General features: G+C 35.7%; 1 protein-coding gene across 1 annotated transcript; it reads right to left on the reverse strand.

Annotated features, from left to right (window-relative positions):
* Window positions 1-2,189: 2,189 nt before the first annotated feature.
* Window positions 2,190-16,244, reverse strand: LOC127870879 (protein angel homolog 2-like). Its single transcript, XM_052413455.1, has 6 exons — window positions 16,109-16,244; window positions 13,775-14,099; window positions 13,336-13,454; window positions 12,778-13,007; window positions 8,873-8,942; window positions 2,190-4,056 (listed from the first exon to the last, which is right to left on the reverse strand). Exons 2-6 carry the CDS (start codon window positions 13,813-13,815, stop codon window positions 3,092-3,094), a joined length of 1,425 nt encoding a protein of 474 aa, XP_052269415.1. The 5' UTR covers window positions 13,816-14,099; window positions 16,109-16,244; the 3' UTR covers window positions 2,190-3,091.
* Between the last annotated feature and the right edge of the window lie 630 nt (window positions 16,245-16,874).

Raw genomic sequence — 16,874 nt, forward strand, 5'->3', positions numbered from 1 at the left:
TTAACTTATATATACTTACTAGTTCCTAGCTATAATCCATTTCGGACGAATGTCTATTTTTTCAATATGTTCAAATATTTTATTAAAGCAAGTTTAAGCAACTGTTAAGTGTTTGACTTAATATGCTAAGAGATGACAAGGAGGTATCATAAATTGTGTTTAATGACCAGACACATGTGGTTTATGCAGAGACCCCATACAGAGTAATACAAGCATAGGTCCCTGGGTTTATGACATACTGTTTTCTTAGTAATTGTCTGGACAGTATCCGATCATATCATGATAATCGGTTTGTGATAAACAAAGGGGCAATTAAACACTGGGTTAAAAATGCTGAAACACACAGTGTCAAAATAGGTGTGAACAATTAAATAAATAAAAACATTTACATTTATCAAGAGGATTTAGTTAATCTGTAACAAGGTAAGCTTTTACAGACAAATAGGTTCAAATCAGTTTCTATATGTTGATTACTTAAAATCAATCAATTTGTTGTTTGTTTTCGTCCTTATTTGTGTTCGTTCATTGGATTCAATTAAATCTGAAAGAATTTCAATTTCTGAGTATTTTTTGTTCTTCAAAAGGGTCGCGAATATGAGTGTAACCGTATTACGATGCGGTTCATCAAATGCAAACAATAGCAGAATGGCCGCAGTTTTGACGGCCAAAATTTGAGCATGCGCAAACGTGACGTCATTATCGGAATCCCCAAAACCTCCTATATCTCATCTAGAGTCCGTGATACTGCACACTCCACATCTTCACTGTTTGCACGGACTCTAGATGAGATATACGCTCCGTGCTGTTTGTTATCTTCGACCAGTGAGCCTTTAAGCGAGTATGACCACTAAGAAATTGGTTCACCACATTGAATATTTTTCTTTTTTTCCTCCAACACAAGCTCTGCATCCTGGCTTTGGAATGCAGTCTTGGATTTTTGTAGTTTTTTTTTTGAATTCAGATATTGAACTTCCCATTTTTGTATTGATTTTATTTTCATTAAATTTATTACTTCTTTTGCATCTTTCTTTTCATAATTTTGATTGTTTTTGTTCAAATTTCTGTTGCTGCTAGTTTAGCCTGTTAATCTGCTAATTCATTGCCTTGAATATTTTTATGGCCTGGTATCCAGTGTACTTCAACAGTATTTCCTCGTATTTCAATGTTTTTAGTTTAAGCTCAATATTTAGTTTAATTTCAATGTTTCTTGTTGGAATTTCACATGAAAAAGCCGTTGTTATTGATGCCTGGCAATCTCTGAAAATATTATTTTCCTGTTTGTAATGTTCTGTAATTCATCCACAAAGTTTGATCCGATTTCAATTCCCACTAATGCCCCTGTGTAGTTGTTAGAATTTTTTGAAACACCTTGCTTTAAAAGCATTGGGCTACACATATACCCATTTAAATAAATTACTTCTCCGACTCCTGTCGGTCCTGGATTGCCAATTGTAGATCCATCCGTGAATATTAAGATTTCATCATTTGAGCACCTATTCAAGAACTTAACTAGATGTCGAGGAAGCTTTCTAAATACCACTTAGACCTCAATTTTACGAAAAGATAGCCATCAGGAGTAATTCAAGTAATACATGTCCATTGCGTATTCCTCTTTACATGTCCATTGCGTATTCCTCTTAATATATATATACTAACAGGGTGTAGAATCAACAGAGTTTTATACACGGGCTGGACAGAATGTAAACACACCGTTAAGAACTTTATTTTTGCAAATATCTCAAGTTATTTAAAACATATGAAAAAAATCTTTAGTGCGTAAAAGACCGTTTTTCTTGCAGTTTGTGTCGATATCTTTTGGTATAAGAATTTATAAATCCTTGAATACGTCTGAAATCGTTGACAAAATCCCATGTGACACCATATGTACCAGTCCTTTTATGTACCACTTTGAAACTTTACAAATAGAGCTCGTTGATGATAAATTTATAAGATGTAGGAGCATGTTTTGCAAGCAGAATATAAGAAATGATCTAAAATCTTCAAAAAATGGCCGATTGATTACTATTATATAGAATTGCAATATTGCAATATTTGATAGTTTTGCAATATTGTCCTTATTGCAGTAAACACTTTAATACTGATATAATGGTTAAAACTTTCATTGCCATATAATAAAGCATTAAGATGGAGCGTTCATAGGGAGTTTATTAAAAATAAAACAAACCAAACTTGTTTTCAAATATAATTACAAACAAATCAACATTTGGGAAGTGTTTGTATACACATTACAGTGGAGATCAATAAATTTAAACATGAATGTGTTAAATTGACTTGTTTATATGTTTCATTATTCTGAAGAAAAAGTGATCTTTTTTGACATTGTAACCCTACATCTGTTCTTGGGCCACCCAATTATTCACAATCAAAAGATTGATTAAATAACCACCCAGTATGTTTGTTTACTATCAGTTGACATTATTAATGGTATCAAGCATTCCAAATCAATCAAAATACTTGCACAAATATACAGTCAGATTTGTTACATTGACTTGTCAAAAAACAGACTTTAGTATCTATGTTCATTTAATGGCACTTGAAAATTGCGATCCTGTATACTTGTGTATGCAGAACTACCAAATATTCAACGTAACTTCGCATGATCGTTTGAATAGGTCCCGAGACATTTTCACCACATCGAAATAACTAAATATTTGAGAAAAGTTTTTTAGATAACCATATTACCGTAATTATATTAAATATCCAAAGAAGGAAAACCTGGTTATTTTCAACTTCCACATAACTTGAGTGACTTAAGATATTTAGAGAAATCAATAGGTCAGCTGTTATGTTTGGAACTAATAATTGACCGAATGTTTAATCTACCTCTCAAGTGAAAGGGATCCTTAGCATAATGCTCCCAATCCTGACGAAGAACTGAATCTACATGTACTTCAATTGGTCCCACAAAAATAACTATGATGGACAATACCTAGTTTCTCAACCTAAATGATTACTAATTATTGAAAAAAAACATTAAGGCATTATTTTGCGTTGAACCAAAATGCAAATAAAAACACTAACACCATAAACAAATGGCTTTACAGTCAATCAAAGCATGTAACTTCACAAGTTAAGTCAACAAGAACTGTGCTATAACAGACAAATGGTCAGATCCAAAATATCGGTTTGGCAGGCTTCCCATTGTTTGCAAATCCCCATCGGTAAGCAGTCCATACTTTCCAAGTAAACACAAATGTCCTTCTTGAACCTCGGCAGTCTCTACGCAGCCATTGAAGAATCGCACCAATGCAGAACGTATTCCATAGAAAATGTAGTCCACCGTGCAGACAGCTCGGCCATGGTGTGTGGTGACTTCCGGATACAACTGTCCATGCCTCCTTACAAAGTGATTGTACACAGATATCAGTCGCAAATGGTGTTGCAATGTTCCACTGCTCTGAACTTCACTTGAAGACTGGTGTTGCTGCCGATGATGATCATGATGATGTTGCTGCCGATGATGATCATGATGTTGGTCCCGCGCTCTCACCTCATGAACATACTGGCAATTATCCGTAATACCGATTTCCTTGGGAAAGAACTTTCTGTGAACCTTCTGATGAGAGTTTTTATGAAATCCCTCTTCCTGACCAGACATCTTGCTAATAGGCAGTCCTTCATAGTCCAGCCACCCCATGTGCAGAAACTTGTAGATCTCGCTATGCGGCAGCGAGTTGAAATCCCCACACATTATCACCGCTTGATACAGCGGACTTCCATTCTCCATTCTGTCAAAGGCACATTTATCAATTGCTGCAAGTAGAAGCATCAGCTGAGCAAGTTTTATGTCACCACGGCGTGGGTTGAACAATAAGTGTGTATTGGATACAACCAAAGTTCTGTTTGGGTCAACTTTAGGTCCCAGTGGTTTTAAGCGCACAATCAGACCAACATTGTCTCGGTCCAGGATTGCGTGGTGATTGTTCTGGTATGGGACTTCGACTACATCTAAGAGGGAAAACTTGCTGAGCTTGTAGAATGTGGCACACCCATCACTTTTATCACCTGTCCGCTTCAAATAGTGCCCTTTGTAACCTGAAAGAAGAAAACAATTAAGTCTTGCTGTGGGAAAATGGGGCTTAATGCATGTGGAAAGTGTCGTTCCATATAAACCCATGCAATCTGCACAGGCACATCAGGAACAACACTTTCTGCTTTTATGGTAATTTTTGGCTAAAAAGAAGTCTATCAAATGTGACAAATAACCAACACCAACCCCCTCCATCACATCTTTACTTTATGGTGATGCCATATTTGAAGGTTCAATTTAATCGATGTGAAATCTGGACGTTTGTTCAACAAATCTATCTTAGTTTTTTCAAACAAACCAACAAACAGTGACTGGAATATAGCATGTTATGGCAGGGATGTAATTATGACAAGAAACATGTGTAAATATCCATGTTTCACAGAACATGAACCAAACCTCTTTCTTAACATTATCAGAAATGAAGTAATCAATATCCATGCATCCAAGGAACATGAATAAAACCATATCTCTTTCTTAACGTTATCAGTAATGAAGTAATCAATATCCATGCACCCACGGAACATAAATCAAACCACTTCTCTTTCTTAATGTTATCAGTAATGAAGTCATCAATATCCCTGAATCCACAGAACATGAACCAAACCACTTCTCTTTCTTAATGTTATCAGTAATGAAGTAATCAATATCCCTGAATCCACGGAACATGAACCAAACCATATTTCTTTCTTAATGTTATAACTTATATAGGTTTGCCATCCCTAGTTATAAGTAAATGAAACTTATCACTGGAAATTTCAGAAATGCTTCAAGTGTTTCCCACCCAACAAGAGATGTACTGGTATGAAACCCAGGTAGTTCTCGCGTGTATCGGTGCTATACACTGAGCACGTAAAAGAACCAAGGGATCTTCTGCATGCTGTCTCTTCAGCAAATCCAAAGGACCCCATTGGAAATAAGTGCTTGTACTTTCATGGGTTATCCTTGACTGAAAGGTCAAAATAATTAAAAACAAGAGTTGTCACCATAGGATGACATATGCCCCATAAAAACGCTTTGATATAAGTTATGGGCATTTTTCGAAACCTAAACGCAGATTTCGAAACCTAAACGCGGACCCTAAGTTCAAGGTCAAGGTCACAGGGGTCAAAATTTGTGTGTGTATTGAAAGGCCTTGTCCAAATACACGTGCATATCAAATATGAAGGTTATATCTCAAGGGACATAGAAGTTATGAGCATTTTTCAAAACCTAAACGCAGATTTTGAAACCTAAACGCAGACCCTAATTTCAAGGTCAAGGTCACAAGGGTAAAATTTTGTGTGCATATGCAAAGGCCTTGTCAATATACACATGCATACCAAATATGAAGGTTATATCTCAAGGGACATAGAAGTTATGAGCATTTTACGAAACCTAAACGCAGATTTCAATACCTAAACGCGGACCCTAATTTCAAGGTAAAGGTCACAGGGGTAAACAATTGTGTACGTATGGAAAGGCCTTGTTAATATACACATGCATACCAAATATGAAGGTTATATCTCAAGGGACATAGAAGTTATGAGCATTTTTCGAAACCTAAACGCAGATTTCGAAACCTTAACGCGGACCCTAATTTCAAGGTCAAGGTCACAGGGGTAAACAATTGTGTACGTATGGAAAGGCCTTGTCAATATAAACATGCATACCATATATGAAGGTTATATCTCAAGGGACATAGAAGTTATGAGCATTTTTCGAAACCTAAACGCAGATTTCGAAACCTAAACGCGGACCCTAAGTTCAAGGTCAAGGTCACAGGGGTAAAAAATTGTGTGCGTATGGAAAGGCCTTGTCAATATACACATGCATACCAAATATGAAGGTTATATCTCAAGGGACATAGAAGTCATGAGCATTTTTTGAAACCTAAACGCAGATTTCAAAACCTAAACGGGGACCCTAAGTTCAAGGTCAAGGTCACAGGGATCAACATTTATGCGGGAATGGAAAGGCATTGTCCATATAAACATGCATACCAAATATGTAGGTTATATCTCAAGGGACATAGAAGCTATGTGCATTTTTCGAAACCTAAACGCAGATTTCAAAACCTAAACGCGGACCCTAAGTTCAAGGTCAAGGTCACAGGGTTCAAATTTTTTGTACGTATGGAAAGGCCTTGTCCATATACACATACATACCAAATATGAAGGTAACATCTGAAGCGACATAGAAGTTATGAGCAAACCTAAACACAAAATGTGACGGAATGACAGGCGGACAGACGGACGATCCAATCACAATATGCCCTCCTTCGGGGGCATAAAAAAGTAATCAATATCCCTGCATCCACAGAACATGAATGAAACAAGATCTCTTTCTAAATGTTATCAGTAATGAAGTAATCAGTATCCTTTCATCCATGGAACATGAATCAAACCACTTCTCTTTCTTAAAGTTATCAGTAATGAAGTAATCAATATCCATGCATCCACAGAACATGAATCAAACCACTTTTTATTCTTAACATTATCAGTAATGAAGTAATCAATATCCATGCAGAGCTCCAGATAAGGATTTGTGAAATTAGTAACAGTACTGCCACTGACAGAAAGAAAAGGAGTAACGCTGAAAATCAATAAGTACCTGTACTACCATATCCAAAAATACAGGTAGTACTGTACTACCCGTGTTCTTGTATATTGAAATGTACATAACTGACTTTACAGAAACATTTGCAGCAATTATATTAAATATATTTAGCTTCTTAAACAGTTACTTTATTAGGTTTTCCATTCTGCATTATTATACAAATAAAACTACCCATTAAAACGCATGACTAAATACTATTTCTTCATTTTTCTTGACAAGGAAACACAAGCCAACTAGTAAGCTAAGTAAATGAACACTAATGTCACTGTCTCATTTCAAAAGAATCGTTGCTTTAGCAGTTAACTGTCAAATTTGCAAAGTAGCCACCGATGCAATCAAATTGTTTAATATCGGGGCGACAATGTCTTTTTCTGGGTTGACATATTGATTATCAGGATAGTTAGACGACCGTATGTAGCCATTATATGACAACAAAGTGTTTTTTTGAAACCGAAAGTTAGCCGGCCTTCCCTTGCCCGCATAAATATTGTTTTGACGGGTTTACAAGTTACTGGAAATCACGCGACATAATAGACAATAATGTCAGAACCCAGTCTACAACTTTTCAGTAATTTAAATAAACAAAAAGCGCCGTTAGGTTAAAGACCAACAAATCACGCCGCGCTGACGCGGACGTATCGGTACGGCCAGATTGTTTTCGTAAATGCATAAAAGGGATATTAAAGTCGTAATTGTACGTCTAGTTTATAAAAATAAATGCGTAAACCTTCATGAAGAAGCCGTATTTACGGCTGTACGGCCCTTATCTGGAGCTCTGTCCATGCATTCAAGGAACATGAATCAAACCACTTCTCATTCTTAACGTTATCAGTAATGAAGTAATCAATATCCATGCATCCCAGGAACATGAATCAAATCACTTCTCATTCTTAACGTTATCAGTAATAAAGTAATCAATATCCATGCATCCCAGGAACATGAATCAAACCACTTCTCATTCTTAACGTTATCAGTAATGAAGTAATCAATATCCATGCATCCCAGGAACATGAATCAAACCACTTCTCATTCTTAACGTTATCAGTAATGAAGTAATCAATATCCATGCATCCCAGGAACATGAATCAAACCACTTCTCATTCTTAACGTTATCAGTAATGAAGTAATCAATATCCATGCATCCCAGGAACATGAATCAAACCACTTCTCATTCTTAACGTTATCATAATGAAGTAATCAATATCCATGCATCCAAGGAACATGAATCAAACCACTCCTCATTCTTAACGTTATCAGTAATGAAGTAATCAATATCCATGCATCCCAGGAACATGAATCAAACCACTTCTCATTCTTAACGTTATCAGTAATGAAGTAATCAATATCCATGCATCCCAGGAACATGAATCAAACCACTTCTCATTCTTAACGTTATCAGTAATGAAGTAATCAATATCCAAGCATCCAAGGAACATGAATCAAACCACTTCTGTTTCTTAAAATTATCAGCAATAAAGTAATCAATATCCATGCATCCAAGAAACATGAATCAAACCACTTCTCATTCTTAACGTTATCAGTAATGAAGTAATCAAAATCCATGCATCCAAGGAACATGAATCAAACCACTTCTCATTCTTAACGTTATCAGTAATGAAGTAATCAATATCCATGCATCCAAGGAACATGAATCAAACCACTTCTGTTTCTTAAAATTATCAGCAATAAAGTAATCAATATCCATGCATCCCAGGAACATGAATCAAAACACTTCTCTTTCTTAACGTTATCAGTAATGAAGTAATCAATATCCATGCATCCAAGGAACATGAATCAAACCACTCCTCTTTCTTAACGTTATCAGTAATGAAATGAAGAAATCTATATCTATGCATCCAAGGAACATGAATCAAACCACTTCTCTTTCTTAACATTATCAGTAATGATGTAATCATCAATCAAAAAGGTAAAGGTGATATTTGAAGTTAACACAATAACTGATGACAGAAAGTTAATTGATTTAATAACATGTTTATATAATGTGTAAAATACGTTAATAATAGATAAATAATGATGTGATTTGGGACATCCTTGATGAAAATGGAATTATTGTCTTGGAAAATTCCATGATTTATTTCGGAATGATTCTCAATCAGCCATGATATAATTATTAACTTTTCTTTCATATTGCTAACATTACAGTTAAATGTCAACCAACAAGAAACATCTAAATCTATAAAATCTCTATGCATGACTCTTCCTTACCAACTTGCTCAAGCTCTGGTTCAAAGAAATCAAAGAAGCAAACATCTTCCACCTCTTGCAAGCATATAACCTGAAAAAAATAGTTGAGTGATGTAAAGATACAAGTCTCCTATACTACATGTATTTGTTTAAAATGAAATATTCTTTTCTAATGGAAGTGATTATACTAAATTCATAACAATGGTTATTACCAGGAAAACAAACAGATAAAATGCACATGTTGAATGAAAATGACTTTTCATACGCCAAGTTATAAAACCTTACACACAATAAATACAGATTTCAGAATCACTATGGGAAGTATGCACTGTTTTTAGAGGTAAATGTCCCTGGCTAAGTATTCAAGGCCTATGTGGATGTTAATGACTGGAAAAAGGAGTCACAACTATAACAGCATAAAAAATGCATTTATAGCAAAATCAAACTGAATCAAATTTAGTATTTCCATTAACAAGAGTTGACAGAAGACAGCTCACTTGACTATTCGAGTGCTTGACAGTATAACGTAAACCATCATAGGGAAATTGTTCATATTCAATAAGGTCAAGGTAATATAGTTATATTTTAACTGGCAGAGGACCATAATTGAAACATATTGATCTCTTATGTTTTAAAGAAGTGGTACATTATAGACGATTCTGAGGTCAGTATATTTTCCACCATCTATTGAAGATTTGTAAAGACATAAAGAAACTAACAAGAGTATATTTCAAGTTTGATAGCAACAACTTGGGTGGGATGGTTGGACAGTCTTTCAAAAATAAAATAATAAAAATAAATATTTGTTGTTGTTTTTTACAATGTTTAAAAAAAATCTTTTTGGGTAGGAGGGGTGGAGAGGGGGGATAATGTGGGGGTGTGGTCGTTGATTAGATGATCTTTCAAAAATAAGAAACAAGAGGGCCTGATATGCCCAAAGTCTCTCACCTGAGATAACAAGATATTATTGGGACAAATCTTCTGACCAAGTTTCATGAAGATCGGAAAATAAATGTGGCCTCTAGAGTGTTAACAAGGTTTTACTATAGCCATATAAGGAATAATGCCCTGCCCCCTGGCAGCCATGTTTTTCAACCAACCGGCATCATTTTTAAACTCGTCCAAGATATTATTGGGATGAATCTTCTGACCAAGTTTCATGAAGATCAGACAATAACTGTGGCCTCTAGAGTGTTAACAAGATTTTACTATAGCCATATAAGGGGAAATGCCCCGCCCCTTGGCAGTCATGTTTTTCAAGCAAACGTAACCATTTTTGAACTCATCCAAGAAATCATTGAGACCAATCTTCTGACCAAATTGCATTAAGATTGGACAAAAAATGTGGCCTCTAGAGAGTTAACAAGGCAAATGTTGACGGCTCACGACACGCAGACAAAAAGCGATCACAAAAGCTCACCATGAGCACGTTGTGCTCAGGTGAGCTAAAAAAGTAAAAACAAAATAATTATTTTTTTTTTTTTGGGGGGGGGGGGGGGGGAGGATTTTGGGGTAGGGCGTGGGGGATGGTTTGGGTGGAGTCCATTGTGGTATGTCAGGTAAGTGTTGTTTTGTCAAAGTATGAATCAAAACTAATCATAAATAAAGAAGTCATGGCAATTTTAGCAAAATTGAATCATTTGACCTTCAGAGTCAATGTAATTGAAAGGTCAAGGTCAAATTCAACTTGCAAGGTTCAGTACCCTCATGATCAGTGCTTTCCACAGGATTTTTGTCAGGCGCCCCGGGGCTGATAGGTGTGTTTCAGGAGGGGTTTCCCCTCATGACGTTGATATTTTTAAATAATTTAATGTGTCAATTGACGTTCTGTGGTGTGTTATAACTCAAAGAAAAACAGCGTCAAAAGACGTCATTTGGTGCGCTATGACTCTCCAAGAAAATCCCCAAGTCCTTTAAAAATATATATTGTTTAGTTGCTTTAAAACTTTCCCGCACAGACTCGAACGATTCCTCAATACATCTGTTTCAACCCGACTCTATTACTGTACACTTACTACTTTTCAAGTTTCTATGTATTACCCGATAATCCTGTTAAATCCGTTTTTATAAATCACTTTCTGGTAAATATTTACGATAAAAGCTCACAATTATTTCTTTAACACAAACCTTGCCATTTTTCTATAGTATCAAATAAATTTTAAGTGACTATTTATAGATTTGATGAAATATTGCCTCTGAACATGCGTCAATCCCCTGAGTGTTGTGTGCTTGATAAAACGCTCAATACACGCACGCTTTCTATGCAAATGATGCGACGTTGTACATGCTGCATAATTTTCGCGCTCTTTTTAATTGAGAAAAAGATTCGACACAAAATAAATTAGCACTGCTAATATGAAGCAAGAATATTTCAACGTTGTGGTAACATTTACATTTGGAAGTGTGTTTCGGATTAAAAACGCGTTAACATCGACTTACGGGATGGGTTTCTGATAACAAATTTAATTATTCCCATTTGAGATTTCAACAAATATTAATAGTTGCGTTATGAATTCAACGATAATTTGTTTAAACACTTTACGAGTCGAATAAATGTTTTGACGGAATTATGCATGAAGTTTACGTTATTCACGAGGATTACAGCCGGTTTCCATCATCAGTCTTCTAAGTAACTGGCTAAGATTTCTGTGGCAAGTACATGTACGTCACGAGTCGTCTGCATGATTTAACTGCTGCAGGTATTGCTTGCCTACTGCTGTAGCTCATACAAAGCGTGCGCTCTCATTGCCCAATTTTGATTTTCTTATACAGCGCCGCTCCGCCTTTAGGCGGGCTTTAGTTGGGTAAAGCGACAAAGGATCGTAAATCGGCTTTCAAAATTTTTGGCGAAGTCGATATCGCTTTGATCTTTAGCTGCAATAACTGTCAGAATACACTGATTGGAAAATTTCAGGCGCCCCGCGGACTCTGATTTCGAAATTCAAGCGCCCCGCTGAGGGACCATTAAATTGCCTGTGGAAAGCACTGATGATAATAAGAAAGTATTTTAAGTTTGACAGCAATAGCCTTGATACTTTAGAAGTAAAGTGGATCTAAACACAAAATTTAACAAAATATTCAAAGTAACTAAGTCAAAAAAGGGCCATAATTCCGTCAAAATGCCATCCAGAGTTATGCAACTTGTCCTGTACAGTCCCTTTATGAAAGTTAGCGAGTATTCCAATTCTGAAAGCAATAGGTATGATATTTTAGGAGTAAAGTGGACCAAAACACAAAACTTAAACAAATTTTCAATTTATTAAAAGGGGCCATAATTCTGTCAAAATGCCAGTCAGAGTTACATAACTTTGCCTGCACTGTCCCCTTATTATAGTTAGTAAGTGTAACAAGTGTGAAAGCAATAGCTTTGATAAAGACTAAATCCAATTTTCAATCTTCTAAGTATAAAAAGAGAACATAATTCTTACAAAATGCTTGATACAGTTGTCTGCTCATATGTATAGATTGTGGTAATGTTGGTAAAGAAGTATGCAAAATATGAAAGCAATATGTCAAGGGACATGGAAAATATTTGAGGTGGTACGCAAACTTTAACATAAATTTATCAATAATATGCATATTCTAAGTGGAAAAAGGGCCATAATTCTTACGAAATGCTTGTTACAGTTGTCTGCTCTTGTTTATAGATTGGGGTCATGTTTGTAAAGAAGTATGCAAAATATAAAAGCAATATGTCAAGGGACATAGAAAATATTTTAGGTGGCATGCAAACTTAAACATTCCAACGCTCATGCGCACACTCACGCCGGGATGAGTAGGATAGCTCCACTATATATATTTCATATATAATAGTCGAGCTAAAAAAAAACTTTTATAGTTAAGTGTAACCCTTATTTGAGCGCTTGTAACTGAATAAGACAGGTGTGATACAATTCAAACAACTAAGTACTGTGATAACTTCTTACGTCTGCAAAATGATGGACAATCTCTTTTAGAACGCGATCTTTCCTTTTGTTCCAGTCGAGGGCAGACGGAGAGCTGTGGGCATACAAGAGTCTGTTGTCCTCCAGAAGGTTCTGTGCAAGGACATTGTAACTCATCACAGAGAATTCAAAGCCCCTATGCCTCTCTGGCCTCTGTAGATAATAGCGACCCACCTCCGTGTACTCCCACTGTCGACCTTGATACCAGCTTCCTATAAACAGGGATAGGAATCAGCAAGAGCCCAGTAGCAAATGATATGAACATTTTGGGTTGAGCACAAGCATTTTCTCAGAAAACTTATGTCCTTCATACAAGACCTTAGAAAATTTTAAAGGTGGGCCCATGTAATAAAATATGTGTAATGAGTAACTGGATTAAGGCACAATATGTTAATTTAGGATAAATTGCAACTTTCCAAAAAATTAAAGTAATTTTTTATTGCAAAAAAATCTGATAAATTTGAGACACACAAAAGAAATTTTTGGACTTAAAGAGGGTAATTAAAGTGAGTATGATAGTGCATGTATTTGGTTCATTACTTTCCAGGTGAGCTTGTCGATCCCTACTGGTTGGTCCCCAAGCAACTCTGCTGAAATATGGGTAAGGTTTGCCTTTCATTGACGCCATGGAATCGCTGCTCTGCTTGCAAGAGGTCGGCCTACAAATTACCACATTACATTGATATTATGAATAAACGTATTTACTATAGAAACATGAAGCAGATGTACCGGTAACAGTTTCACATTTAACCAATATATACATTTTTGTAAGTAAAAAAACATTCAACACATTTATTATGTTTGTTTGTTTTTGTCTTAATTTTTTGCTAAATATTACAGTATTATGGTAATATATACAATAAAAGATGCTTGTAGATAACATATAACAGGTGTAGAAAGTTGGAGTTCCATCATTGGCGATGTGAGATGTGACAATGGACTCTGACTCAAGATTTTTTTAATTTATATTTCAAATAACCTATTAGGGAGCTGAGGTGTGTTGTTTATAGGAAACTGCATGGGTCCTTTGCCTCTGCAGTAAACTGTCACATGATTGGTTGTTGACAGTGGTCCAATGTTTTTCACAATTACAGAAGACTGTTGATATCCTTCAGTCTTCACTGTTGTTGATGTCCTGGAATCATCATCACGTTCAATGGGATCCTTTGGCAGCGTATTGGCTTTAATATATTTTCTTGGTTTTCTTTGCCAATTTGAATATGGACGTTTTGTGACTTCCTAGATGATTCAGTTTTCAAACGAACTGATCTAGGAATCATTGTTCATTCTTTGCAAGAATGTGCCTGAAAAGCAAAAATCATAAAAAGATATGCAAACATAACACATTAGGCAGGGTCTTTTGGAAAGGTGCATCAGATAGTTAGTACAATAGCGGGCCTTAGATTAACCGAACCGAAAGGGTAATGGAATATCCAAAAGCTATCCTTTATGCTATCTGAATATAAATTGATATAAAAATGGTATTGGTTGTTTATAACAGTTTCCTTACATACATCATACTTTTTCACTATGTTTGGTTAGCATAGGAAGAATATAATGAATTTATTCCTTTGAGTACACATGTGAAGCACAATGTTGACTGATATTTAAGTTATGAATGAATGAACGACAGCACCGCATAGCGGGTGCCAACGCTCGGCTGCGGGTGCAGTTTTTAATAAATGAAAGCTTGTCAGAAGATTTTTTTTATATTAGAGGTCACAGTGACCTTGACCTTTGACCTAGTGACCCAAAAAATGGATGTTGCGTCACTGGCGTGTAGAACTCATCAAGGTGCAGCTATATATGAAGTTTCAAAGTTGTAGGTGGAAGCACTTTGATTTTAGAGCCAATGTAAAGGTTTTAGCACGACGCGGAGACAAGCTGTTAATACCTATGGTTTTCTCCGAAAACAGCCGAGCTAATTAAATGAAGATTTGAATTAGTGATTTTATTGTTAACACTATTTTTCGAATTAATATTTATTTCCACAGGCCATTTAACCGTCCCTCAGAAGGGCAGGGCTCGCGCTGTCGTTCGCCACTTGAGCCATTTGCGAAAATATTGAGAATTTGGCTCAAGAAAAATCCGATTTGCGATAATAATTGGCTTCGCTTTGAGAATGAATCAAAATCAATGTACTGTGACCTATGCATTAAGGTGCAGAATTCCAACACGTTCACTGTAGGTTGCAGTATCCTAAAAAAAGACTCGGTGACGAAACATGCAAAGTCTAAAGGTAAGATTTTGAAGATGAGAGGAATTTTTATTTGAAATTACTTTGAAATGCTATAGTTTAACTATATGTATATATGCAGATTGACTATGTATTATTTTTTTATATTTTCAGATCACACTCATGCCGTCGATGCCAGCAAGCAGTAAAGCAGCAAAACAATGTATTTTGTGAATGAAATGTATGCTTGTATTTTACATGCCATTCATCATGTTGTTAAAAATGCGCTGTATTAAAATATCTCTATTACTATTGAAAATTGTGATGTGATGTATATTATGATATGTGACATGTGCTTGTTGTCATTAAAAGAAATATGAAAAATCTATAGTATATATTGTTATTTGAAAGAAACGAAAACTGGTTGGCAATAGGCCCAAAACGCACCAAAGACAATCTAGGATCCAAAAAATTTTCCGGGGAGGGGGGGGGCATGCCCCGGACCCCCTACATCTGGGTGGCTCAAACATTTTTTGGGCCAGCGCTAGCCCTGAGAAGGGCGCATGAATTTAAAATCAGATTCCCTGTGGTGACGTTTTAATCATTTATGTTTTTCAATCTTTTCACTTAAAATATTTAGATTTTTAATTAAGAGACCCAATACTACGGATACGCATTCTACATCACAAATAACAATGTGCCAAAGATTGGTGTACTGCAACCTACTGATAGTGACACTATGAGTCAATAACATTGCAACAGTTTTCCAATATGGTGGAAAGAGTGTATGCAAGAGTAGCTAAGTTTATAAAAAGAAATTATTTCTTGCTATTATGATACCATTTGCATGTGTTTGCGCTTAAGACAGGTAAACGTTGAGGAGTTTTTGCAGTATCAGTGTTCCTTAGCCCTTGCAGTGATCAAATTTTGCACCCTAGGACAAAAGACAGCGCATTGCAACTCTCAGCAACCCTTTGGTTTATAAAGCTTAGAGTTAAATTATTGCAACTAGAAATGGGTGGAGCGAAACATCAATGGACGAACCATCATCAGGGCGAAAGAGAAATGCCTCAACAATAATAACTGATTTGGTATTACAATTTGGTATTAAAATAAACAAATTTTGGCATATCTTACATTCTTGCTATTTTCAATTCATTGCTATTGTAATTAAATTGATATAGATATGATAGCGTTTAATAATATAAACTTTCTAGGAAATAGATAAACACCTCAAATGCACAAAACACTTTATAAAGACTGCAAAAAAGGATTTTGTACTACAGGTTACAGTATACTAAATAATCGTTTCATGCTGTACTGTACTAAAAATATCATAGTTGACTCGAAGGCATGTTTTACACTTTAAACTAGTGTTTTATCTTTTGGGGATAGTGGTAGGGCATAAATAGGTGTTCACTACTAAATCCCTGAAACTTAGAAAAACATTGCAATGAAAACGGTCGGAAAAAAGTTGCAAAACAGTCGTTTTTGACTTTTGTCAAGTCATTTCTTGGTTCGTACATGACATCTTTTTTATTGCACAAATCGATTCCGCTTAGAATGGCTCCAGATCCAGTCCCTTCAACAATGAATTATATAGGGAAACTATTTTGTATAGTATGCAACCTTAAAGGGGCCTTTTCACAGATTTTGGCATGTATTGAAGCGTGTGATTAAATGCTTTACATCGATAAAATTAAACACTGGACCTAAAATCTCCATTAAAAAAAAGAATACTATTAAAAAAAGGAAAAAAAAGTAACCCGCAACTGGGCTCGAACCACTGTCCTGAAGTAAAAAGTCTCCCGCTTAGACCACTCGACCATCCGTGCTCCTGCTATGAGCGGATGTATTTGTTACTTATATAAGCAATCCTCGTAGTTTGCCAAAATATAACGAC

The sequence above is a fragment of the Dreissena polymorpha genome, chromosome 3 (assembly GCF_020536995.1).
Source record: "Dreissena polymorpha isolate Duluth1 chromosome 3, UMN_Dpol_1.0, whole genome shotgun sequence".
NCBI classification, from domain to species: domain Eukaryota; kingdom Metazoa; phylum Mollusca; class Bivalvia; order Myida; family Dreissenidae; genus Dreissena; species Dreissena polymorpha.